Source organism: Triticum aestivum, chromosome 2D (assembly GCF_018294505.1).
Source record: "Triticum aestivum cultivar Chinese Spring chromosome 2D, IWGSC CS RefSeq v2.1, whole genome shotgun sequence".
Lineage (NCBI taxonomy): Eukaryota > Viridiplantae > Streptophyta > Magnoliopsida > Poales > Poaceae > Triticum > Triticum aestivum.
The window spans coordinates 496,802,673-496,826,987 of record NC_057799.1 but is presented as its reverse complement, the minus strand read 5'-3'; the positions used below and the strand labels follow the sequence as shown (position 1 = coordinate 496,826,987).

Genomic DNA, 24,315 nt, shown 5'->3' with positions numbered 1-24,315 from the left:
CTGAAGCCAGTGTGCAATCTGAAGATCTTTCTTGTGTCTCCAAGAAGACAGAGAAGTCTAAGAAGAAGAAGAAGCCCATCAAGAGTTCTGGGCAAGTACTGATCCCTGCTGCCGTTCTGCGGAATGAGGATGCCACCATTGATCTGTCCAGAGATGAAGATCTTGGTGATGATGCCCTTGAGCTTCTGATCAAGAGCAAGCAAGAGGCGGAGATCTTCAACGATTTGCCCCTCTTTGATGTAGATATTCTGAATAACTTCATCGACGAATGGTTTGACAACCCCAGTCTCAGCATTGATGATCTTCAACTGCCAATTGACATCAGTCTCACCTTCCATGGAGCCATTGCTGATGAATTGGCCTTGGCTCAGAAGATTGTCGAGCTGAAGAACAAAATTGATTATGAAAAGGCTCAATTCAAGAAGAACATGGCCCAGCTCAGCGTAGCAGATGTTCAAAGCTTCAAGGAGACGTTGCATGAGCTCAAAGAAAAGTTTCACAAGAAACGTGAGGAAGTAAAAGGTTCAAGAGAGAGGATGAAATACTTCGCAGCTAAATGTGTTCAAGCTCACAATGAGGCAGAGAAGCGCAAGGCACTTGGGCATCCTGGCATTGACCCCAAGATGGCTGTCAAACAAAAGAAGAAGTCTGTTGTGGCCCAAGCTGAAGCATCAAGGCAGGAAGCACCTTGGATTGTCTTCCCTACCAGCATGACAGGCTCGAAGCCTAAGGTCCCCTCAGTAGCTTCAGAACTGAAGAAGACAAGGGCAGCTGAAGCCGAAGCCAAGAAGCGCAAGCACATGAATACTTCTGATGATGCTCCATCAAAGAAGAAATTAAAGAAGTCTTCGAAGAAAGATCGTGCTGCGGCCTCTGAGCCACTTGTTTTCGAGCCCATCTCTGTTGCTCATCCTGCCTCTACCAACCAAGAGCGTCAACTTGTAGTCCACGAGCCTGCTTTTACAGAGGCTCCTAAAGATGAAGAAGTTCCAGCTGTCGACCCCATCACAGCTGAAGACATTGGTCATGATGACAATGTATAAGATGATGAAGTCCTTCCTTAGATCGAGCACCAACTGGTATCATCGCCTGTTCTCACGAACAACAAACTCATCAGCATTGGTCGTCCTTTGACGCCAATTGCTCAGGATGCTTTGTGGGTTGATCGCCCTCAACAAGAGACCCCAAGTAATGATGACACACCCAGTACTCCACCACCTCAAGTCACCACTCCGGTGCTTGACGACGACTACATGGTGCAGACCACTCCATCACCACAGGCGTCGCCCGCATTCCGCAGGCTTCGCAAAGGCCCTAGGCCACAGGTCGCCATGTTGAGCATTCCGGAAGGGGAAGCGCCTCAAAACTCAGTAGCACGTCAAGTGTTTCCTGAAGCCACCCCAACCGTGAATGTCTCTGAGTCCGAAGCCAAAGATGCTGACGACATTCCGGCTGCATCAGCCGATGACAATCAAGAACCACGAGAAGAAGAAGAAGAAGAAGAAAGAGTTGCCACACCCCCTGTCACTCAAGAAGTTTTTCCCGAGGAGAACATGTCTATGCCCGACCCTCCTGCTCCTGAAACGGAGGTTGACAACATTGAGGCGGCCACACACAACACTGCTGAAGCCAATGACGTTGTCATGGCTGAAGACATTGTGGCGCCTGAAGCTAGTATGCAACCTGAAGCCACAGTCAATGCCGAAGCTGCTGTTCCACCCCCAAGGCCTCACACTATTGAGCAGGCATATGATCGCAGCCAACTTGTCACTGTCTGATGGCCTGTTCTGGTTCCTCCTCCTGCTCCCGGACCACAATATGATTATCATGTGGAGCAAAGGCCTCAGGTCCAAAAGCCAAAGCCCAGACTGCCAAGGTTTCCCGGTGCTGCAACATCGCCAGGATCGTTCAATGTAAACAGCTTCAGGGCACACAACACGTTCTTTGACAGTGCCAAGAACCCTTACTCGAAGCCAAAGATCTCATCTGATCGCTTCTGGAGCTATCAGCAGCGCGGTTATTACTCATGTGTATTATACAATTAAGGGCGCATCTTTCCACACATGCGTCTGGTTTGTGAAGCCATTGCTGGTCTGACCTGCTTCGAAGAAGCTCTAGACTGTTTCAGAGATGTTGGCCTTCTGTAGTTTGTCACTGACAAAGAGCATTGGAATGAAGAGTTTCTGCTGCAGTTCTATGCCACTCTTCACATCCGTGGCTACAACAAGGATCCGAAGACTTGGGTCCTTGAGTGGATGACAGGTGATGTGCATCATGAAGCCAAAGCTCAAGATATCATCGAGCTTACTTCCCTGCCCACTCCAGGTGAGCTCTATGAACCTGGTTGTCAGTTACACAGGAATGCACTGGAGAGTATATTTCAGAAGCCTGAGCCAAACATGAGTCAGATGCTCAGCATGATGAAGCCATTGCCACAAGACGCAGAATATCCCAAGGAATTCTTTGTCGAGGACCTCGAGTATCTGCCCCTTACCATTTATCACATTGTGAGGCGAACTCTATGGCCTGTCAAGGGACATTCTACTGCAGCCAAACTTGAAGGCACCATGAAGACTTTGGTGTTCTATATTCTCAATGGCATCAGCTTCAATGCTCAAGATTTCTTCATCAGGCAACTTGTTGCAACTGGAATTGATCTATTTGGCTTAAAGTTTTATGCTCCATGGGTGATGCGCTTAATCAAGCTTCACTCTTCTATCAACTATCATCCCTCAGCGCGTAACCATCTTATCTTCTTGCCCGAGGTTGATATGTCTGTCGACGCCATCTACCCTGAGCCTGCCAAGGAGCCAATTTATCTTCATAATGTTGATCGCCAAAGCTTCTCGCAACCAATTGAGGGAGTTCTTGCTGCAACTCGTGTCTATCCTCTGGCTGGAAATACACGTGCACCTCATCGTGCAACCACTGAAGCCACTGAAAGCACCATTGCTCAAAGGCCTCAAAAGCGATCTCGTGTACTCAATGACCGAGAGCTTCTTGTGGCCTTACATCAAAAACAAGATAGACCCCATGACTGGCTAAAGCGTCAGATGCAGAGCCTCTTGGCGGACGTTAATCGCATGCGCAATCTTACCACCAAGAACGCATTTGTATCACATGAAGTCTGTCGGAGGTCTTGGAAGAGTCTGACATTGCTAAGCTCCGAAGACGATCTTCGCGAAGATGGCTTCACAGAGCGCTTGAAATTTGATTCCACGCCTCCCCGGAATCTTGCGTCGGACTCCTTCCATAGAAGGCTCTGAGTATTCATCTTCGGTTGCAACTGTTGTTGCGAGAGTCGTCGATGACGAAGACGATGCCACTTCACCAACCATGACTTCGCCGCATCTCGACACTGCACCAGGCCCTTCTGCACCACCGGACTCCAACGTCGACCCTGCACCTTTCTACTACTCCTGATGGGCACGAGTAGACACTCTATGTCTTCAAATTTTTTTGGTCCTTACTGACAAAAGGGGGAGAAGCATATGAGTTGATAGTCTTCAAGCGGGTCCATATGGGTGGTTGCTATATTTTTGCCAAGTGGTTACAACTCTTGTTTTTTGATACATTTGGTTCTTTGGGTTGTAACACTTAAACTCGATGGTCGTCTGCTATGTTTTCTGCTACTCTGTGATGCGATGATAAATTCCGCATGAAGTCATTCCGCAGGCGTCCATTTTTCATTATGCATGTCATTATCTTCGTTATATCTCTTTTTGCATGATGAATTGTCTTCATAAGCTGAAGAGGATCTCCACAAGTAAAACCTGCCATGTGCATTTGCATTCAAGAGCAAACTACTTATATGCACATCTTCAGGGGGAGCCTTTTGCTACTTATGACGACAATGTCTTAAATCCTTAAACTTTCACATACTTTTATCCCCGTTGAAAACTTCAACCAGTTTGTCATCAATCACCAGAAAGGGGGAGATTGTAAGTGCATCTAGTGCCACCCCTAGTTGGTTTTGGAGTATTGACGACAAACTTGGTTGAGGGACTAATGTGTTTGTGAGAATTGCAGGATAACACAGGTAGTAGTCCTGCATTGATTCGGTTTACCTACCAGAGATGACCCCTAAAAATGTGTGAAGACATTGAAGACAATGGTGGTCTGTGAAGAGATTCACAATTGAAGACTATGACATCGAGAAGACATCACGTGAAGACTATGGAGTGCGAAGACATAGTTGTTTCGTAGTTTCCTTTTCTTCTTTGTTGAGTCATAGAAACCACCGTACTGTTAAGTGGGGTCCAAGTGAACAAAGTCAGAGTGACTGAAGTGATGCTCAACTAAATCCTATGTCTTCGAGCCAAGACAATGAGAGCAAATCTTATCCAGAGCTGGATGAGTCAGCTTTACTTGTAGCCCAAGTCAAGCTGTCGCGTGTGTTTGAAATCTGACCGTTGGACACGTGTCAGTTCCTTAGTGACCCAGGGTCATTTCGAACAAATCCGGTCAGGTTGCCTCCTGGCTATAAATAGCCCACCCCCTACACCATAAATTAGTGGCTGCTCGGAGTTATTGCACGGCTTTTGTCGTTTGAGAGCAACCCACCTCTGAAGCATTTGAGAGAGAGATCCTTGCGAGGACAAAGCCCAAAACACCTAGAGCCAAAGAGTGTTAGGCATCACTGAAGTCTTTCTGTCCGCGTGATCTGAAGACTTGTTACACTTGAGGACTGTGAATCCTCCAGCTGGTTAGGCGTCGCGTTCTAAGCATCCAAGAGTCATTGTGGATTATCGGTGAACAAAGTCTGTGAAGGTTTGGAAGTCTACCTTGAAAACTTACCAGAGTGATTGGGCGAGGACTAAGTGTCCTTAGCTCAAGGGGAATAAGGTGAAGACGCGGTCTTCTGAGTTGAATCTCAGCCTTCCTAACGAGACGTACAGTTGTCACAGCAACTGGAACTGGTCGAACAAATTCTTATCCTCACCAAGCAACTGGTTCTATCTCCTCCCTCTCTTTACTCACAGTTTGTCTTCATGAAGTCTTTCTCTGCTTGTCTGATCTGATTGACTTCACTATGTGACGACTATTGTTGTTTGGCTTTATACTATCTTCCATTCTGATCCATACTACCTAGTGCTATAGTCTTCGTACTTTCACTTCATTGCTTACTTGACTATGACTTGTCTAGTGTACCTTCCACTGCATGTCAATAGGTTCATTTCTATTGTTTGTCTTCAAAGTCCTCGTGTTTTGAAGACTTTCATAAAAATCGCCTATTCAACCCCCCCCCTCCTCCCTAGTCGATAACTAGCACTTTAAGGACCGCACGGTCGAGACGTATGTGGACGGTTGACGTTGAAGATGGGCTAAGAAACCTATCCTTCACGGGAGCGAGAAGCCTAACAAGTAACAAGCGCCTGCGAGGGGACGACGACTCGATCAACTTGGCCCTCCCATCTGGTGTTGGGGCTCCGCGAGCCCCCGGGGCTCGCGTAGGGATTTGACCTCCCCCTGCTCGCTGGCTCCCGCCAAGCCACAGTTGTCGGCAAATTTGACAAATTTGACCTATGAACGAAATCAAATCACAAAATGAATTGTCCGTGAAACTATTTCACGCGGCTGAACTTTTTGTGTGACGCCCGACACGAAGGCGCCACACTACACTGTGCAACGCCTCACAGATAGGCGCTACACGGCCAGCGTCGCACCCGTGTGATCCGAAAATTACTAAGTCAGTGTGCAGCGCCTAGCTCCTAGGCGTTGCACTAGTGCAGCGACTGAGAGTTAGGCGCCACGGGTCAGCCGCGTGAAATAGTTTCACGGACAGTTCATTTTATGATTTGATTTCGTCAATAGGTTAAATTTGTCAAATTTGCCGCAGTTGTCAGCACAGCTGCAGAAGAATCTTAAGCTCTACGTACACGCACTTCTCGAATCGACCGATGACGACCCAATCTTTTAGAAACACAGTAGCTAGCTACTCTACTCGATACACCTAGCTAGCCACAGTACGTGCGTATATATTCACCAGACATCTGCGCAACCGCCATGTGAGCTTCTGTACGTGGTGGCAACATAGATTAGCCTTTTCGAAAGCCATCCATCGTACCATAGGTTCATATCCGAGATCAGGCAATTAGCTTGAGCTCCACACAGTTCATTCATGAAACTCTCTAGCTTATTTATTCGGGGCATTTTCTCATGTTGTCGTCGTGCAAATAAGGAGTTCACCGCATACGAAGTTCCAAGTGGCCTTCGTGTGACGTTCCTTTTGAGGCCAACACATGGCACACGTACGCTCTCGACCCAGCATGCAAGCGAGAGCAGTCAGTCGGTCGTCTGCACGTACGAAAAGACGCAGGAGAGACAGACAGAGACCAGGTCTTGAACTAGAAGCTGCAACCTCCCTCCATGGAAGCAAAGCAAAGCTTCCCCCACGGCACGCTTGCTGCTGCCACTCACGGCCGGGCACACGCTCTCGACTTCACTGCCCACCGTCCAAATAACTAATAGCTAAAACAACGCTAGCTAGCTGAATTGATGAACGCCGGTGTATAAATACTACTCTCTGTATCCGCCGAGCTAGCCACCAAGAGCAAAGGAGGAGGAGGAGGGAGCGGCTGGCGGCGCCAGACCACCGATGGCGCTGCGCGACGTGCTGCTGTCGGTGGCGCAGACGCCACACCGGCTGCGGCGGAGGGCGCTGGTGACGTGGACGCCGGCGCAGGAGCTCAACGAGGTGCGCGACCGGTCGGGCGCGCGCATGGCGCGGCGCCTCGAGTGGTACGACCTCGTGGGGCTCGGCGTGGGCGGGATGCTCGGGGCCGGCGTCTTCGTCACCACCGGCAGGGTGGCGCGCGACACAGCCGGCCCCGCCGTGTTCGCCTCCTACGTCGTCGCCGGCGTCTCCGCGCTGCTGTCCTCCTTCTGCTACGCCGAGTTCGCCGTGCGCGTCCCCGTTGCCGGCGGCGCCTTCAGCTACCTCAGGGTCACCTTCGGTACGTACGTTACGAGTTAGGACGTCCTGATCGACTCCTCTTGAAAACCACCATGTGATCCGCAGCATAATTAACAACAGACTGCCGAAACGGCCGGCCAAGAGCATTCTAAATTTCCAATGCCATCGTCCAAAATACACCGTAAATCTGCAGCTCGATTTATCGTTTTGGTTGTCCGGCTCCGGCCTTGGTTGCAAATGTTTGTATACTACTATTACTAGGTGAGTTCGTGGGGTTCTTCGGGGGCGCCAACATCCTGATGGAGTACGTGCTGTCGAACGCGGCGGTGGCGAGGAGCTTCACGGACTACCTGGCGTCGACGTGCGGCGTCACGGAGCCCAACGCGTGGAGGGTGGAGGTGGAGGCCATCGCCAAGGGCTACAACGCGCTCGACTTCCCCGCCGTCGCGCTCATCCTCCTCCTCACCGCATGCCTCTGCTACAGGTATATACCGACACATTTCATCGACGCATACGCCTTTTACAAGCGTGTCGCCATTGGTCTTGCTGAAGGGCAGCACCAAGGAGAGCTCGACGCTCAACATGGTGCTCACGGCGTTCCACCTGCTCTTCTTCGCCTTCATCATCGTGGCCGGCTTCTGGAACGGCAGCGCGCGCAACATGGTGACGCCCGGCGGGCTGGCGCCCTACGGCGTCCGGGGAGTCCTCGACGGCGCGGCCGTCGTCTACTTCAGCTACATCGGCTACGACTCGGCGTCCACCATGGCCGAGGAGATCCGGGACCCCGCCCGCGCGCTGCCCGTCGGCATCGCCGGCTCCGTGCTCATCGTCTCCGCGCTCTACTGCCTCATGTCCGTCGCGCTCTGCGTCATGCTGCCCTACACCGAGATCACCGAGAGCGCGCCCTTCTCTTCGGCGTTCAGGGACAAGGCCGGGTGGAGGTGGGCGAGCAACGTCGTCGGGGCCGGCGCCAGCATCGGCATCGTGGCGTCGCTGCTGGTGGCCATGCTGGGGCAGGCGAGGTACCTGTGCGTCATCGCCAGAGCGAGGCTGGTGCCGGCATGGCTGGCCAAGGTCCACCCTTCCACCGGTACCCCTATGAACGCCACCATCTTTCTAGGTACCTCATCACAATGTTGCCAATTCATGACTCCCACTAACTTGTGTATGTATCCCAGACTTAGGCTCTGTCCATACATATCCAGGGCTCTGCACGGCATCAATCGCGCTCTTCACTGAGCTGCAGATAGTGTTCGAGATGATATCGATCGGAACCCTGCTGGCCTTCTACCTGGTGGCCAACGCGCTCATCTACCACCGGTACGCCAAGGTCGGCGCGACCCGGCCGCTCCACGTCCTCCTCTTCCTGCTGCTCCTGACACTGAGCTCAGTCGGCTTCTCCCTCTCAAGGAGGATCGACGGGAAGTGGCGGTGGGGGATGGCATTGTTCGGCGCGATGTCAGTGGCGGTCGTCGCAATCTTCCACTGCACGGCACAACAGGGCGCAGCCGGGCCGCCATCGGAGTGGACGGTTCCTCTGATGCCGTGGCCGGCCGCCGCGTCTGTCTTTCTGAATGTGTTCCTCATGACAACCCTGAAGATGAGGTCCTTTCAGAGGTTCGGCATCTGGAGCCTTGTGATCACCATCTTCTACGTGTGCTACGGGGTGCACTCCACATACACTGCGGAGGAAAATGAGATCGTCAATGCAATGATTCATGACGCCAATGCAGACATATTATCTTAGCGGTGTCATCGTAATAATAATAATACAACATGGACATACGCTTACCTGTCTCCTTGGAAATGTTCATTGCCCTAAAAAAGGTGCGGGCAAAAGAGAGGCCGCTTTAGCTTTAGGTTAATCCCTTCTTTTCCTGCTTTTGTGCTTGCTCACTGGCCAAAACTGTTGGCCTGTAACTTTGCTTTTTCTCTAGGCATATATGCAGGATAGTGCAGGGCATGTGGTTGTTTGATCAAAGATCTGCCATTCCTCTATTTAAACATAAGATATGGTTAAACTTCAACGTAACACATGTGAAGAAAATAAAGTATGCTTCAGAAAATTGAGAAAATGGAAACCAGTAATATGCAAATAGCAGATACACTCAAATACATCCAATTTTCAATACATTTGAAACAGATAATGTCAACCATGCTACTCGGTTTTTATTAAAACTGAATCTTCTTCTGAGGCATAACAGTGCCTCAAATCATCACATACTCTCCAAACAAACAGAGGAAATCCACTAGAAAAATCACACTACAATCTAGAACCAACTAAACTGGAAGTTGGACCCAAGTGCTCACCTGGCTGGGAAAATAGATGCAGAAGTTCAAATCCTCATTTCTTCAAGGGTGTCTATTTCTTCTCTATTAGAAAGAACATGTAGTTTCTTCTACATGGTCCTTCAATTTTTCTATATGATTAGCTAATTTGCTATAATGCTCCATCCAAACATTTACATACAACATTTTCATTGATAAATTGTAAGAGGAGAACAGATTTACTACAGCTACGTGCTGGCTCGAGTGGTTTTCCTAAGGATTGCGTGACATTTTATCCAAAGTAACAATGGAAACAGTTAAGATTCTACCTCAAGTTTTACTCCAGTAGAATAACAGTTCACTTAGACAAATGTTACCTTGCCAGTTGCCACCTGTTCAAGAAATGATGTCACCAATTCGGACACATTTTCCACATCAATCAAGGGAGAAATGTTCACTGCAAAAGAGTTAAATAGCTAATATTTACATTATAAAGAAAAGAGACACCCAAGTGATTTCAAAAGGTCAGTTTTCTGTTTCCTTGAAAAACATCAGCATATTCGGGGAATATTCGATAAAAGGCGGTCCTCGCAAGTTGCAAGATTCGAAAGAAAAGCTTTAGAAAAGATATTCATCAATATAAACAATGCTTATTATACACAATCTTACCAAGAATTCAAGGACCACACATGATGGAGCACGGAAGTAAAGCCGGGCATCATGGAGCAATTTCCTGCTTACAAATCAGCACATTACATCAAGTCAATCTGCAAACCTGAATTTTCAGTTGTTGCTAGTCATCTCAAGTGGTTGCTCACTGTTGAACAATCCAGGGCAGATAGATAATGGATGGATGCAAGCATGCTCAGGACCACTCACTTTAATGGTGGTCCTGAATTCTACTTAAGTGGCACTTGCCTTCATCTGCGGCAAATTAATCGACACCAAAAGGAAGTACTAGATTGCATCTATGCAACCCTTTCTTGTATAAACATATAACTTTCAAGTAGCCATGTAGAGTACTCATTGGATAGGAAGATTTTAAGCAGCAAAAAGCTCAATGTAGCAGATCATGGAATACCACTATTTGCAGCAGCAACTAAACTTTCAGCTCACCTGTGAGCACGAAACTAAAAAAGAATTCTAGTAAGTTAAATAATCCATTCAAACATGCCTACAAAATTTTCAGTCACGTGTCGCATAAAGTTTGACCAACAAGATGCACAAATCAGATGTAATCACAGCATTATTATTGTCATGAATGATACATATATTTATAAAATACCTGTGACTGATGAAACGTGAGTTTTTTAGTCAAAAAATAACAGTTATGCACAATATCCAACATCGAGACAGCACAAGTTTTTTCAATAAAAAATTAAATACAGTTACAGACAACACTAGAGCATCACACAAGGCAAATATATGCATGCAACGATAGTAATCGTGCATGATATATGCCATTACCAGCTACAATTATTCGCTGCCAAACCTCGCATCGACTTGTAACTCAGCTAGCATTCTTCTTTCTGTTTGTATCACTCATTTTATGATATATGGCAAATTCACATGGATGAATTGAGGAACATACAAGTGATAGGCACTAATATGTAGGGACAATGGTAAGAACAAAAACCAATTGTTTGTTAGTGATGAACGAATTGTACACAAACACAAAAACGAGGAAGATAATCAGGAAGGAAAAGAAATGAAAAGACAAAACATAACAGCAAGATGATGGTTGTTCTTATGAACAATCCAAAGAATCTTCCTTTATTCTAAAGGTGGTCAACAAAGGATGGCCCCAAGGTTGCAGTAACAGCCTATGTGCACCATGGAGAATCTCAATGAAGCATCTGTGTATAAGCAAGTGTAAAGAACTCCAAGGGAAGCAGGAGAACATATTCACCTTTTACGCCATGACGTAAGACGACCATCAGTTTCAGGGTAGAACGGAACCTGGTGTAGAAGAACCTCATTGACTGCTGAATCTATCTACTTACAATGTGCAATATTTCACAAGGGACAGTAGGGTTACAAATTAGTGCCTCGAATCAATATGGAATGGAACTCTGCATATGTTTACTGGGTGAGTAATTTAAAGAGATAAGAAAACTAGAACACACACCAATCCCGTCTCAGCTATTATCCTTTTCCCGAGCATCTTTGTTTGTCAGTGCCTTCTTTAGAGTTGCGTGCAAGGAAATAGTTTGTTTAAGTAACATTTTGAGCGGTTCTAATTACATGCTTGACTTCTATTATTAAATGAATGTGGAATCCATTTCTTTTTGTAGGGTAAAATAGCAACTACTAAGCGTACTGCTTTGAGAATTTGATACTAGGTAGGTGGACGGAATAATACAGTCTGTCCAAATAGACAGTTTCTTCTTTACTTTTTATTGGCAAAAAATGGGGCGTCAGAAAGACTCTGAAAGAGAATCACAACACAGAGACAAGAACTAGCTAGGGTAGCAGGTTCAGAAGAAAGAAAAGAAAGACACAAAAAAAGAACTAATAAGGACTTCCTTTCAGGCTTATTTGCTTGATCTGTAAAAAACAGTAGTAACATATTGGAGATTTCAGAACTTATGGGTTGGGCACTATTTATCATCCCAACTACCTAAGTGTAGATACAGGGTGCTGCCGTATAATAATTCCTTGGTTCCATACTGCTATGAACAATAAACCCAAGAAAAGTTAATATAGATTTTGAACATCACTATTCCCTTATATCCGTATCTGCTTACAAAGACCACCCAGATAGAAATAAGGCTACAGGATACTCAATTTTTCAATGGCCCAAGCCCCACTAACTATGCTGCAAATTAAAAACCACACAGCAACAAACCATGGATAACCCTGGTTAGAGTTACTAAAAGTGAGGCCATAAGATGGAGCAAGCATAGGCACAATAATGTGTAAGTTCACTAAATCAGCCAGCCGTGACGTAAAGCCCAACGGTGGGAAACTAGGGTTCAGGATAAACCTCCTCCATGGACAAGCACGAAGAACCTCATTGGGTCTCAAAATTAAATCAAGCTGGGACCATCGTTTTTAAGACGTCCCGCTTCGGCCACTTTGGCGGCAAGGCGCCCAGGCAGCGCCTTAGAATTTTGCCCGCCTTAGGCGTCAAGGCGGTGAGTGCTCGCCTTACGAAACCTTACCGCCATAAGAACATTTGCTGGGACAAACATAGCTGATAGAATTCCATGTTTTACAGTTTATATCTTATACCACCTCCGTCCCATAATATAAGATCGTTTTGCAAGCTTAAATTATGGGACGGAGGGAGTATATTATATCTTCCTCACAGCATAAATCCAAACAAATTTGAACGCAATATGCAAGTACAAGGTGAAGAAAACTCAAGATCCATTTCTTTCCCATAAGAAGTGCTTCCACTCGGCCAGACAACTATACAAAAGACAGTAAAAGCAGCAGGATTTGCTCTCTACGCATCTACATCTATGTGATGAGACAACCATGATCCATCAGACCATAACAGGTACATGGAGTATATGAAGGACACAGCTCTAACACCTCAACTCGCCAGGGAGTGTGTAACCAGGAGAAAGCACGAAAGATCTTGAAAGGAAGGGACACCTTTGCCGCGCCACCGCTTCATTCCAACGCGTCGACGATGCGGCCAACGAGGCCTTCCAGGAGCCGTTGCTGCGCGTCGAGGTGCCGCAGCGCCATCTCCATGCGCATCCGCTGCGACTCCCTCGCCGCCTCCATCCTCCTCAGCTCGGCGCGCACGAATCCCTCTCCGATCGCCCTCACCGCCTGCACCACGTCGCTCTCCCCGGCATACCCTTCTTCATCGGGATCGGGCCGCTTCCTCTTCTTGGGTGGGGAGGGAGAGGGGGGAAGCGGGGAGGCGGGCGGCGGCGGGGACGGGGAGTGGGAGCGGGAGGGGGACGACGAAGGGTCGTCGAGCAGATCTATGCCGTCCAGGATGGGGCAGGGGCGGCGGCGCTTGGAGCGGAGGCGGCGGCGGAGCTTCTCGACCTTGTGGCGGCACTGCCTGGCGGTCTTGGACGGGGTGGCGGCCGCGGCGACGGCGGCCCAGTCGGCGGAGCTGAGGTGGGCGCGGCCGACGGCGAGGCGGCGCGCGGTGTAGGCGCGCGCGAGCGCGACGGTCTCCTCGGGGGTCCAGCACGGGGGCGGCACGCGCCGGGCCGCGTGGGCGGGGGGAGAAGGCGGGGCCATGGCGTTGATGGCGAGGCGGGGGTGGGCAGGGGTGGAGGCGGAGGCGGAGGGGGGTTATAACGGAGGCGGAGTCATGTTTGGGCGGCTACAGGAGGTGGCGGTGGGCGGCGGGCGGTGGGCGGCAGCGGCCGCGGCGGCGGCGCCTACCGCGGCTTGTGGGGTTGACGCCTTGACCATCGGAGGCTGGCGCCCTCGCCTCCCCTCCCCCGTGGCCGTCGGATTCCCCTGGCCGAGCGGATCGGAGGGCTGCGCTGGGCCGAGCGCTGGAAGGAAAAGCTGGATGCTCGTGGAAATTATAATTATAATAAGAAAAAAGGACAATAATATTGGCGAGAGGAGTGCGGGCGTGAAGGTGGCGTGTCGTTGGCCGCGCGCGGCGGCATTCCGGGGCGACCTGGTACGGGGAAGGTGGCGTGCGGGTGCGGCAAGGTGGCGCGCGGCGCGGCTGCCGCGGCGTGCGTGACTGACGTGACCGCGCGGCGTGGTGGCGAAGGAGGCGCCGACGTGCCGCCTGGTGGCTGACCGGGCTGGGTGAGTGATGAGGAGCGTCGCATGGCCGCATGTGAATGGGATGCGACGAGGCCGGGCGGCGACATCGCGCGGCCGGTCCGGCGTGGACGCGAGACAGAGACGTTTGAGAGTGCGCGGTGCTGCGGCGGGAGGGGTGGTTCACGCCTGCGCTTGCAACAGTTGCGCTGGTCCGGGTCCGGAGGGAGCGCGCGTGGGGTCGCGTTTGGCGGGGCCGGACGGCGTCGTAGTGGCGTGCCTCGCGCGGCAGCCGGCAAGGACGGAGCGCCTCCCTACGCGCGTGTTTCCGGGGGGGGGGACTGGACCGGCCGGTACGGTGCGTCGTGCGGTTTTCTTTTTTTCGAAAAATGCTGCGTCGTGCGGTTGGTAGCGTGCGAGGCGAGCCCAACCTGCGGATCGCCACGGTGAATCTGGCAAAACAAACGTTAACGCCGGCACGTCTAAATTTTTTTTTAACATCAGTACAGACACAAGCGCTCATATACACGTGCATACACTCATCCTTATGAACGCACACACGCACATCTTACCCCTATGAGCACCTCCGAAAGTCTCAACCGGCATATCATCTTGAGATTTACGAAGTCACCGTAGGCGACTCGTCGTCGACAGGAACGTCTCCTCCCACTGAATGCGCATCGCCGGAGATTTTGAAATAAATCCAGGAATAAATGCAATCATCAAGATTTGAACCCTGGTGGGCCGGGAATACCACAGTCCCTCTAACCATCAACCACGGGTTGGTTCGCACGTTCAAATCTTTTCGTTTAGAGCATCTCCACCCGCGCCCCCAACAGGCCCCCAAGGCCCTTTTTTAGCGTCGGCGCTAAAAAAGGCCCGGTCGCGTCCCCAGAAGCCCAATTTTCGCCGGTTAGGCCCGATTTTGGTGCCGGCGGACCCAGGCCGAACCCAGCATGTTGGGAGCGCCGGGGGAAGCGTTTTTGGCGCGAAAGCACGGCGGGCCTGCCGAGTCAGCGACCAGCTGCGTCTCGTCTACCTCATCACCTCGTTTTTTCGCGGGGAATCAATGCCAAGGCTGCCGCCGGTCAGCCTTCCATTGATTCCTCACGGGCGGCGCAGTGATGGCACGGCGACGCGCCGCCCCCCTCCCGCCACGCGTACACACACGTGACACGTCTGCCGCCCCCGCCGGCGGCTATAAAAAGCCGCCCCCTTCCTCACCGGTGGACACACTCTCCTTCGCCCCGCAGTCCTTCTCTCGTCGTCGGCGCCCCATCCCGTCTCCCCCGCCTCCAGCCACCTCATCTACATCCGTCGATGGGAGAACGTTTCCCCGACGACGGTACGGCGGCCAACGGCTTCGGCCGCCGCACCCTGCACGAGTGGGAGGCGTACCTCCTGCACGAGGCCAACTACCCGGCGCCGCCTGACATGTGCGTGCCGGGGCGGTGGAGGCTCAGCGCCGGAGGCGTCCCCGTCCCCCCGCAGCCCGACGCCGACTGCTTCCACGGCGAGATCACGCGCGTTCGGGCCTCCATGCCGGAGGAGGTGCGCGGCCGCCCAGAGTACGCCGCCAACAACCACGCCAGCTGGGCGGCGTACTTCCAACGCCGCCATGAGGAGCAGGTCGCCTCCACCAACAGCATGCCGGTGATGGGGCGCCACAACGCCGACGGCCGCCGCCTATGGTGGGGCACCCCCGGGCCGACGCTGCACTACGTCCTCGAGTACCTCGAGGGCGGCAACCAGCCGCCGCTCCAGTACCCGGCGGCCCCGGCGCCTATTCCCCACCGGAGCGGCGGCATATGGATGCCGAGGCGCATGGGCGGTGGGTCGTCCTCTTCCTCCTCCTCCCGCTCCACCGGTTCGCCGGCGTCAGGGCCGAGCCCGTGGAGACGCCGCTCGGGCGGCGCCCTCGTCATCAATGAGGGCGGTCATGGCTCCTCCTCCTCCCGCCTCGTGAAGCCAAAGACGGAGCCGAGGCTCGTCGCCGTCAAGAGCAAGTACGACGACATCACCGCCGACGACGAGGCCGCCCTCAAGTGGGCGCGCGAGGACTACGTCCGGCTGAAAACGGAGCGCCAGCGCCGCGCCCTCGAGGAGATCGTCGCTCGGCGCCGCGGCTACAACGAGGGCGGCGTCATCGTCCTCGAGGACAGTGACGGCGACGCACCACCGCTGCCCACCAAGCCCGTTCGCCAAGGCGAGCCAGGGCAGGGATGCAGCAAGGACGACGGCGGCATGAAGGAGGACGACGACGTCGGCGACTACAGCGCCTTCGGCTCACTCTTCGGCATGTAGGAGGGGCGGCGGACGGCAGCACAATAGTTCTAGTTTATGTTTTCTAAAGTTTTTAAAGTATGTTTTCTAAGTTTTTATCCCCTCCTTCCATCTATATAGGGCCTAATGCGTTTTTTAAGACAAATTTTGACCAAGTATTAGAGCAATAATATATGACATGCAACTTACACAAAGCATACCGTCAAATTCGTATGTGGAAGGAGATTTCAATGATATAATTTTCACATTGTGCATGTCATGCACTATTAATCTTGTCAATAGTCAAAGGCGGGTTTGAAAAACGCATTAGGCGGAAGGAGTATATACAAATATGAATGAAATCGCTTAGTTTGGCTAAATATATGTCGTGTTTGGCTGAATTTATTTTTCAAAAAACGGCGTTTGGGATGGGCTTGAGGCGGCGGTTGGGAAACCGTCCGTTCCCACACCGATATTTTCGCCGGCGCGCCCCAGGCAGCGCTATTTCAAGCCCCTAGGGGGCGAACGGCTGGAGATGCTCTTACACACACAAAAAATGTTCGTCAATGGGAGCACGTTGCAGCCGGCAGCGAGCGAGGAGGTGAAGCAGGACCTCATCGGCTGGATAGAAGGCACACCAGGAAGAGGCCAACTACCCACGGCGCATGTTCATGTGCTACCGAGACGCGGAGCAGCACCATTCGAAGTCGAAGGGAAAGTTAACACCAGAGCTATGGAGCAGAGCGATCGCCGGGCAAGACTGCACAGCGGACATGAGAGACTGTTTGATTGCGCACAGGTCCTCCAACGCGAGTAGCGGCCATGCTACCAGTGTTTCCATTTCTTTCCCGGACTAATCATGAGCTTCATTGGCTCAGAAGGACGACTGCCAACATACTACCGGTGCACAGCCGCACGGCAGAGAGCAAGATACAAAAAGTAATCGCTAGTGGTCAGAGATGCTAACAGGCAAGGGCCAAGCACGCCACCGACCACAGACAAATTACCGGTGCTTTCACTTCGACCCGAGACTAACTCAATTCAGCCCAGCGAGGTGGCAACACCACGTCAATCACAGACAGCAGCAATGCACCAATGATTAAAAAAATTATGGCAAAAATGCAAATGAAAGCTCAACACATGTCTCAATAATTTTTTTAACATTGCATGCTCATTGTATAGTACAGTGGTCAAAAAGAAAATAGGTAACAATTCACGTACAGGAAGCCTGTGCAACAACTGCACCATTACATCATTCTACGCCCACACTCTCTGGAGAAGAGACCAACAGAAGCAGCAGTGCTTGCGACAATTTTTTCATCAAACTCAGGCAGCGTAGAGAAAATACAACATATTGTAGGTTATATTAGTGCAACATTCAACTGAAATACGATATGAGCAGCAGTACTCAGGTTAATATTACCTCCATCCCAAATTAGTTGTCTTACATTTATCTAGATACGGACATACCTAACACTAAAACATGTCTAGATACATCCATATTTACACAAATCTAAGACAACTAATTCGGGGAGGAGTGAGTACTAAATATGCATGATAGATGCTACTCCCTCCGTCCCATAATATAAGAATGTTTTTGCAAAGCTTAAGACAGAGGGAGTATAAGATAGTTAGGCATGGTAAGTTCAAGCTAAGCTTAGATGAATACACTACAACACACTGGAGATGCAATGAATATTGCACCATTGCAGCTCAAATTCAAAACTAAAAGTGTGAACATAGTATTCAAATACATATCAATGGAGATTGTACTAACATAACTCATTGCTCAAATTGAAAAAAATGCAAGAGTGAGGATTTCGAATATAGATATTTTGTCAAACGTTCGTCATCAACTAATATTTGCGATCTTCAGGAACATATAGACAATCTTCATGAACGCAAGTTATCGTATGTTTCTACTGAAAACAAGTTGGACCTAACTGCAAGGTTCGATAGCCTCAATTTGATAGTCCATAATGCAAAAAACTTAAACTGAGCTTTTATACTTGCAGTTTGAAGAAAACGTTTCTTCCAGACGCAAAACTTGTAAATTAGTAGCCACCTGATCTACCTTTCTTTGTCCTAAAAAGTCACCCGCCCTTGTTTTTAAGCATTAGATCAACCAACCAGTGCTGATTCCATCACACTTCCAATCCCCGTCTCAAGATTCACTGGCACCCTCTCATTTTGCTGAAATGTATAAATTTTCCTTACTATTGGTGATCTAATGCCGTTTAAAAGTTCTAATAACATCATTGTTGATTTCACCCAAGGACTCCTACTCCAACAAATATTAAACAGATGATATGATAGCCAACAAATAGCTTAGTTATAACCAATGCTTTGTTTCTGAAGACTGCCAAAGTCTGCCATCTCAATGCAGCATCGGAAGAGACCACATCAAGCCACTTTCCAAGAGTAGCCAACCAAAATTGCATAACTTTGATCTCCAGATCTAAACATAGTTATTATCACTTATTCAACCAATCAGGCAATTCCAAGTTAGTGCGGGTGATTCACAACACCTCGTTGTTGCAGCACAGAGAAGGTATTAACACAGTTTGGTAAGCCTTATTGCCGCTTTATGTAGCCTCTATAATTTGTATTTTCAACCATCTCTTTCACCTATCTATTTCTTCGAATTAGCACATGACATCAACAACTCCCAAAAGATTGGATAAGTCTGTTGTTTATAAACTTGTAGACGCAGAACCTCTTAGTGATCTCAAACATCATTTATAAATAGATGATGCAAGGAAGGAACTTCAATATCAGAAATTCAGTTTTTCTAAAACCATCAACCCCCGCCCACACCCAACAATCTAATGCAATTGAGGGCCTAAAGGTACTATACATAACCTATATTATGCAATGAGGGCCTAAGCGTATCATATATAATAACCTATATTAAGTCATAGTGCACTGAAAACTATACTAAAGGAATTAGCAGAACTCAGAAAGACCAGATTCATGCCTCCAGCAAAGTTCTTCAAAACTTGCAACCATCCAACAGATATTTGGCCCAAAGATGTATTGATCCATGCTCCATGCAGAAGTTCAAAGATATTTCATAAACCATGGCGCTCAGTGTTGATAATGCTTGTTAAATTTATCTGGTGCCATGTACTCTATGCTGCTGTTTGACAGCATTGCAAGGCCATCCAGTCATGTAGCTGTGAGTTCTGTTATCTTAAAATTGTGGGGAGGCCAAAGAAATTGCTTGGTGAAAGAACCACCTGAGCCATATAAAAGGTTTCTCCCAGAACCTTGCAACCAACAAATCCGATTTTATCTGCAGTGCAGTTTAACAAATAACTAGTCCAAATTTTCAACCTGATCTTTCAGTCTCAGGTAGCAAAGTTCAATCCACTAGAGAACAGATGCAGCGTGATCTGAACCAAAGGTTTCAGAAGTAACAGCCTTACATGAAGCGCTCACTTCTAAGGCTTCATTTGTAAGTCTGATCTTCTGCTGGGTCATCAAAGGTGGAGTCTCCAAAACACCTTGTGTTGCAGGAAGGAAACGACCTCAAAGATTACTTATTGAAATACTCCATATCTCTCAATGTTATAGAAACACTGGAAGTAAACATGTCAACACACCATGGCTGGCTAGTTCACAACTCTTGACCAACTAAAGCAAAGCCTTACATTAAATAAACATGCCGGAACATCCACAAGACTACTGCTTCAACCAACTCGATGTTCCTGGCTCCTTCAGACATGCCTTATTGATTGCCCACACTTGCCACTTGTCCAGATCCATAGGCCTTAAGTTAAGTAGCTCCATACAATCCATGGCCTACACCAACCTCCTATGATGCCACATCTGTTCCACAAAGACGGTTGGATGCCAAATCTGTATCATTAAAATAATTCATGGTTGATCACGGAGGGTGTTCCGTGTTTGATACAAGGGCAAACATTTGCCATCTCCTAAGTGAGCAACTAGCGCAATGATGGGGATGATGGCGACAGATGGTGATCAAAATTCATGTGCAATGCAATCAAACTAAAGGAAAACTGAAACTGATTAGAGCTTTCACCTTAGTAGTACGAACTGGAACCACTGCCGCCAAAGTAGCCACTGCTGCTACCCGTGTTTCGACCCGAGTAATGCGATGAATATGAACTCCCGCCAACCTGACCAAACAGTAACATGTTGATCGTCAATTTCCATGAAACAAGGTTGCTTGACACAAATAATTATACATTATGGAAGTGCATTTTATGTTGAATCCAGCAGTATCAATTTGATGTTGTTGATGCTGGTAGTTTTTCCTTCATAGATGGTCAAGCTTAAAAATATTTCACTGGCACTGGACCTATATTTGACTTGGAGAGAGCAATACGTAGTAAATCCATTAGACATAAAATACTTGAAGAAGACTTACATCAGATCCACGAGGCATGTAGTCTGCACTGTAATTTGAAGAGTAATTTCCACCAGCATCTCCAGTGCTCGCAGAACCTACAGATGAGATGCATTAAAAATGTTATAAGCATTGGATCAAGAAAGGTATCATGACAAATAGCATCGGCATCAAGAGTATATACCTCCATAACTCAAGCCATGGCGGCTGCTGCTATACACCGGGTCATGACCAGCAACAGATCTGCTGCTACTGTATCCCACATGTGACCGCCCAAGCCTTCAAGGATGGATATTTGTAAGAACTTGAGATTAGAATCAAATACCAAGACGTTCTCTAAAACAAACAAATACCAAGCAGAAGGACTGCATGTTACTAAATATGCACCAACCTCTCAGTATAAGCATCTGCATACCGAGCACTGCTACCACCAACATCATAATCTAAGCGTGCCTTGGGCTGACGAACGCTAATGTCGTGGTACCGAGGAGGCACGTCATCCTTGCATCATTAACAATAGTCAGGTTGATTGAGGAATAAACTGCTAGTGCATGCAAAAAATGCAACAACATATTAAACTACCCTCACCATCTCAACATATGAGCGTTTTGAACCAGATATTGTATCATAATCACGTCCACGGCCCTCCCTATAGGTTGGCAAAGGTCGGTCAATCTTCTCTACATAGCCGTCATCAGCATATGCTCTCCTGTCAGAAAAACGGGGAGCGCTGCGAGGAGCTAGGTCTGAATAGGCCGATTCACGGGGCGAATAGTCGTCCCTGTAAGTGTGGCGCCTATCCACTGGAACTCTTGCACTGTAGTCAGCAAAGGTAGCTCTGCTCCTTGGCGGAAGAGGTTCATCACGCCTTCCATATTCCCTCCTTGGACTTCTCTTTGGGTAAACAGGAGCTGTACACAGATGAAGTATGAGAAATTTGATGTGGCTACAGTTGAATGTTCTACAAAAAGAATGGGTACTATCTATACGCACCTGGGGGCCTTCTATCATAGGATCTCTCTGGAGGAGGCAAACGCCTAACTCTATCTGGTATCGACATAACAGGGCGTCTATCTCTTTTATCTATTGGCCTCTTCAGTGGAGGCCTCCTGATGGGAGGTAAGCGAGTATCAGGTCGTACAAGACATGGCAGAGGCCGGCGTGGAGGAGGCCGAGTGTATGGGAAACGGCCACCTCGAGGAGCACTTTGCCCAATCCTGAAATTTCCTCTTAATCCATGCTTCATTCTAGGAGGTCTCTGTACTGGCCTTGACAATCTGGCTCTCACTTTTGCCTGAATCACAAAATAATAATCATTAGAAATTATTGCATGATAATTTTATCTATCATACAGTGGGCTGAGTAGATGGGAAAATCAGCTAAGAAGGTACAGCAAACTCAGTTGGAAAACAAACCTTGCTATCACCTTCGCCAAGCTCAGAACTAGTTATCCCATCAACACATGCAACAGCATTATCATGCGTATCAAAAGTAACAAACCCAAAATCTTTTCTTTTGGCCGCAGGCATGTTTCGGGCAAGTTCAACTTTCTCGATAGCTCCATACTTTTTAAGGTACTTCTTAACACGATCTTCTTCCCATGAGGGGGGGAGACCATCAAGAAATACAGTTCTGACCTGAACCACAGAACCAAAATGAGGATTCAGTAACTTTAAACATATTATTGTCATACCAATATTAAACACGACAACAGAAAATAGAAACTAGCAGCTGCCAGAGTGGATGACCAAACAGTATCAAAATACTTATACTATCATGCCCACTTAAAAGGGGAGGGGGGAAAACAGTGCCACTTAAAACTACTGCAGAAAACAAGTGCTGACCTGTGCCATCATTTCATCATCGACTTCAGGATAGGAATCGGCAAAGGAAACCTTTGCAGTGCGATCAACTCCAAAGACTACATCCCTCTTCTGCAACCGCCTGAAAGCATCCATAGCTTCAGGGCGAGTAGAAAACTCAAGTAAAGCATACCCACGATTCATCCCTGGGTTATTGCTATCCTCAACCAATATTAAATCATCAAAATCCTCGACCTCATAGATCTTCAGTTTCTCCTTCAGCTGTAAATTCCAAAACAAATTATTTCTTACACCGAGAAGCAGGAAAAAGGCATCAAGGAGAAAAAGAGTTTGAGTGCCATACATGTTCTTTTGTCCATGTCTTGCAGATATTGCCAACAAAAAGTGTATCGTTGTCACGACTAGGAGCAACACCGCATTGCTTACCTCGCACCTACAGAATTTCAGAAACAGTTAAGTACTTGCAACAAAATATACTATAAACATATGTAATATTTTTCTTTTTGTTTAGGAATGTATTAAACAAATGTAATCAGTTATAAGACCAACCATCGGATTTTTCAGATCTGAGACAGCACGCTTTGCTTGCTCCACAGTCTCATATTGCAGGAACGCGAAGCCTTTATTCTTCTTCGTAACAGGGTTCATCATCAAACGAACTTCAGTGATCTCGCCGACTTCACTGAAAACTTTCCTCAGGTCACTTTCTGTGGCATCTTTATCTAGCCCACCAACAAAAACTTCAAACTCCTTCCTCTTACGATGTGCTTTCACCATTTCATGATGGTCTTCGTCCTCCACGTCCACATCGTGGTCTTCATCTGCATTTTCATATTCCTCACCCTCGCCATCATCCCCGCCATTATCCAGTTCCTCCTCATCCACCATCTCAGTCTCCTCTTCGACTACATCTTCAGTGTACTCCAGCCCTTCATCGCCGTCCTCGTATTGCTCCTCATACTGCTCCAAATCCTTCTCGTCGTAGTCCACGGCAGGCTCCTCTTCATATTCTGGCTCATCCTCGAACTCCAGTCGTTCACCTTTGTCCTCTTCTTCATATGTTTCTTTTGCAGCTCCATCATCTAAAAATTACATAGATGTCAAGTCCTCGCACATTTATATATAGGAAAAAGACAAGAAGTCCCAAGTAAGGAAAAACGGCATGGCGTAGCACAGATCTATAAGCGAAAAAAGTCTAACTATGCGCGAAACAGAGGAGCAAACGTGATACCTTCAGCGTGGCTTGCGCCGTTCTCAGCGGCATCCGCCTTAGCCTTCACCTCAGCGGCCGGCTGCTGCGGTGGCGGCGACGGCTGCGGCTTCTGTTCCTCCACCTTAGGGGGAGCCTCCTCCGCGGCCTTGACCACCTCGACGGGCGCCTCCTCCGCGACCGGCTGGGGCTTCGCCGCCCTGGCCTTCGTCGCCGACCCCTTCCTCGCCGCCGCGGCGCCGCCCCTCTTAACCGACTTGGGCGGCATCTCTCTCAGGCCGCCACACCAAAACCAAGAGCACCGGCTGCAAACCACCAGAAGAGCAGGCGGAATTAGCGGAAGCGAATCGGCGGGCCGGGAACCACGGGCGAGCGGTGCGTACCTCGTGCCCTCGCGGAAGATCGAGTTTGCGGAGACCGAAACCCTAGCGACGGAGACGAAAGCGCTGCGCTTTCGTTAGGTTTGCGGCGAGACAAGACGGACGGTGCGTGGCCTCAGCCTGGCGTTGCCTTCGTTGGTTAGCCTCCCCGCTCCTGGGTCGAGTCGTATTCTCCGCAATCTGGAGACGCTCCTGGAGTTGTTGGGTGTAATTACGGATTGACCACCGGGGCCTCGCGTGCTCCCGTTGACCGCTTCCGACGCAATAACGCGGCCTCGCGTCCTTTTATTTGCGACGTTATACTTGTTTTTCTTTTTTTTCGAAAACTGCGACGTCAGGCTAGCCACGTAGCCATAGTGGGACTAAGACTACGACTAGCCACA

The 24,315-nt window shown here is 49.0% G+C and overlaps 3 protein-coding genes across 5 annotated transcripts; 1 reads left to right on the top strand and 2 right to left on the bottom strand.

Annotated features, from left to right (window-relative positions):
• The first annotated feature begins 6,278 nt into the window (after positions 1 to 6,278).
• Positions 6,279 to 8,927, top strand: LOC123049699 (cationic amino acid transporter 6, chloroplastic). 2 transcript variants are annotated; one of them, XM_044472584.1, is made up of 4 exons: positions 6,279 to 6,956; positions 7,178 to 7,400; positions 7,474 to 8,006; positions 8,095 to 8,927. In XM_044472584.1, the coding sequence occupies exons 1-4, from the start codon at positions 6,599 to 6,601 to the stop codon at positions 8,661 to 8,663; spliced, it is 1,683 nt and encodes a 560-aa protein (XP_044328519.1). In that variant the 5' UTR covers positions 6,279 to 6,598; the 3' UTR covers positions 8,664 to 8,927. The 2 variants fall into 2 exon arrangements, with proteins under 2 accessions (XP_044328519.1, XP_044328518.1); XM_044472583.1 differs by having other exon boundaries at positions 7,474 to 8,036; positions 8,122 to 8,927.
• A 3,612-nt stretch (positions 8,928 to 12,539) lies between these two features.
• LOC123054074 (atherin) lies at positions 12,540 to 13,969 on the bottom strand. The gene has a single exon (XM_044477752.1). It carries the CDS (start codon positions 13,394 to 13,396, stop codon positions 12,806 to 12,808), a length of 591 nt encoding a protein of 196 aa, XP_044333687.1. The 5' UTR covers positions 13,397 to 13,969; the 3' UTR covers positions 12,540 to 12,805.
• Positions 13,970 to 19,656: 5,687 nt separating this feature from the next.
• On the bottom strand, positions 19,657 to 24,196 carry LOC123054073 (nucleolin). 2 transcript variants are annotated; one of them, XM_044477751.1, is made up of 13 exons: positions 23,936 to 24,196; positions 23,574 to 23,857; positions 22,892 to 23,424; positions 22,686 to 22,775; positions 22,364 to 22,603; positions 21,935 to 22,156; positions 21,513 to 21,813; positions 21,108 to 21,430; positions 20,911 to 21,020; positions 20,704 to 20,798; positions 20,541 to 20,617; positions 20,193 to 20,289; positions 19,657 to 20,005 (listed from the first exon to the last, which is right to left on the bottom strand). In XM_044477751.1, the coding sequence occupies exons 2-12, from the start codon at positions 23,818 to 23,820 to the stop codon at positions 20,194 to 20,196; spliced, it is 2,334 nt and encodes a 777-aa protein (XP_044333686.1). In that variant the 5' UTR covers positions 23,821 to 23,857; positions 23,936 to 24,196; the 3' UTR covers positions 19,657 to 20,005; position 20,193. The 2 variants fall into 2 exon arrangements, with proteins under 2 accessions (XP_044333686.1, XP_044333684.1); XM_044477749.1 differs by having other exon boundaries at positions 19,657 to 19,975.
• Positions 24,197 to 24,315: the final 119 nt, after the last annotated feature.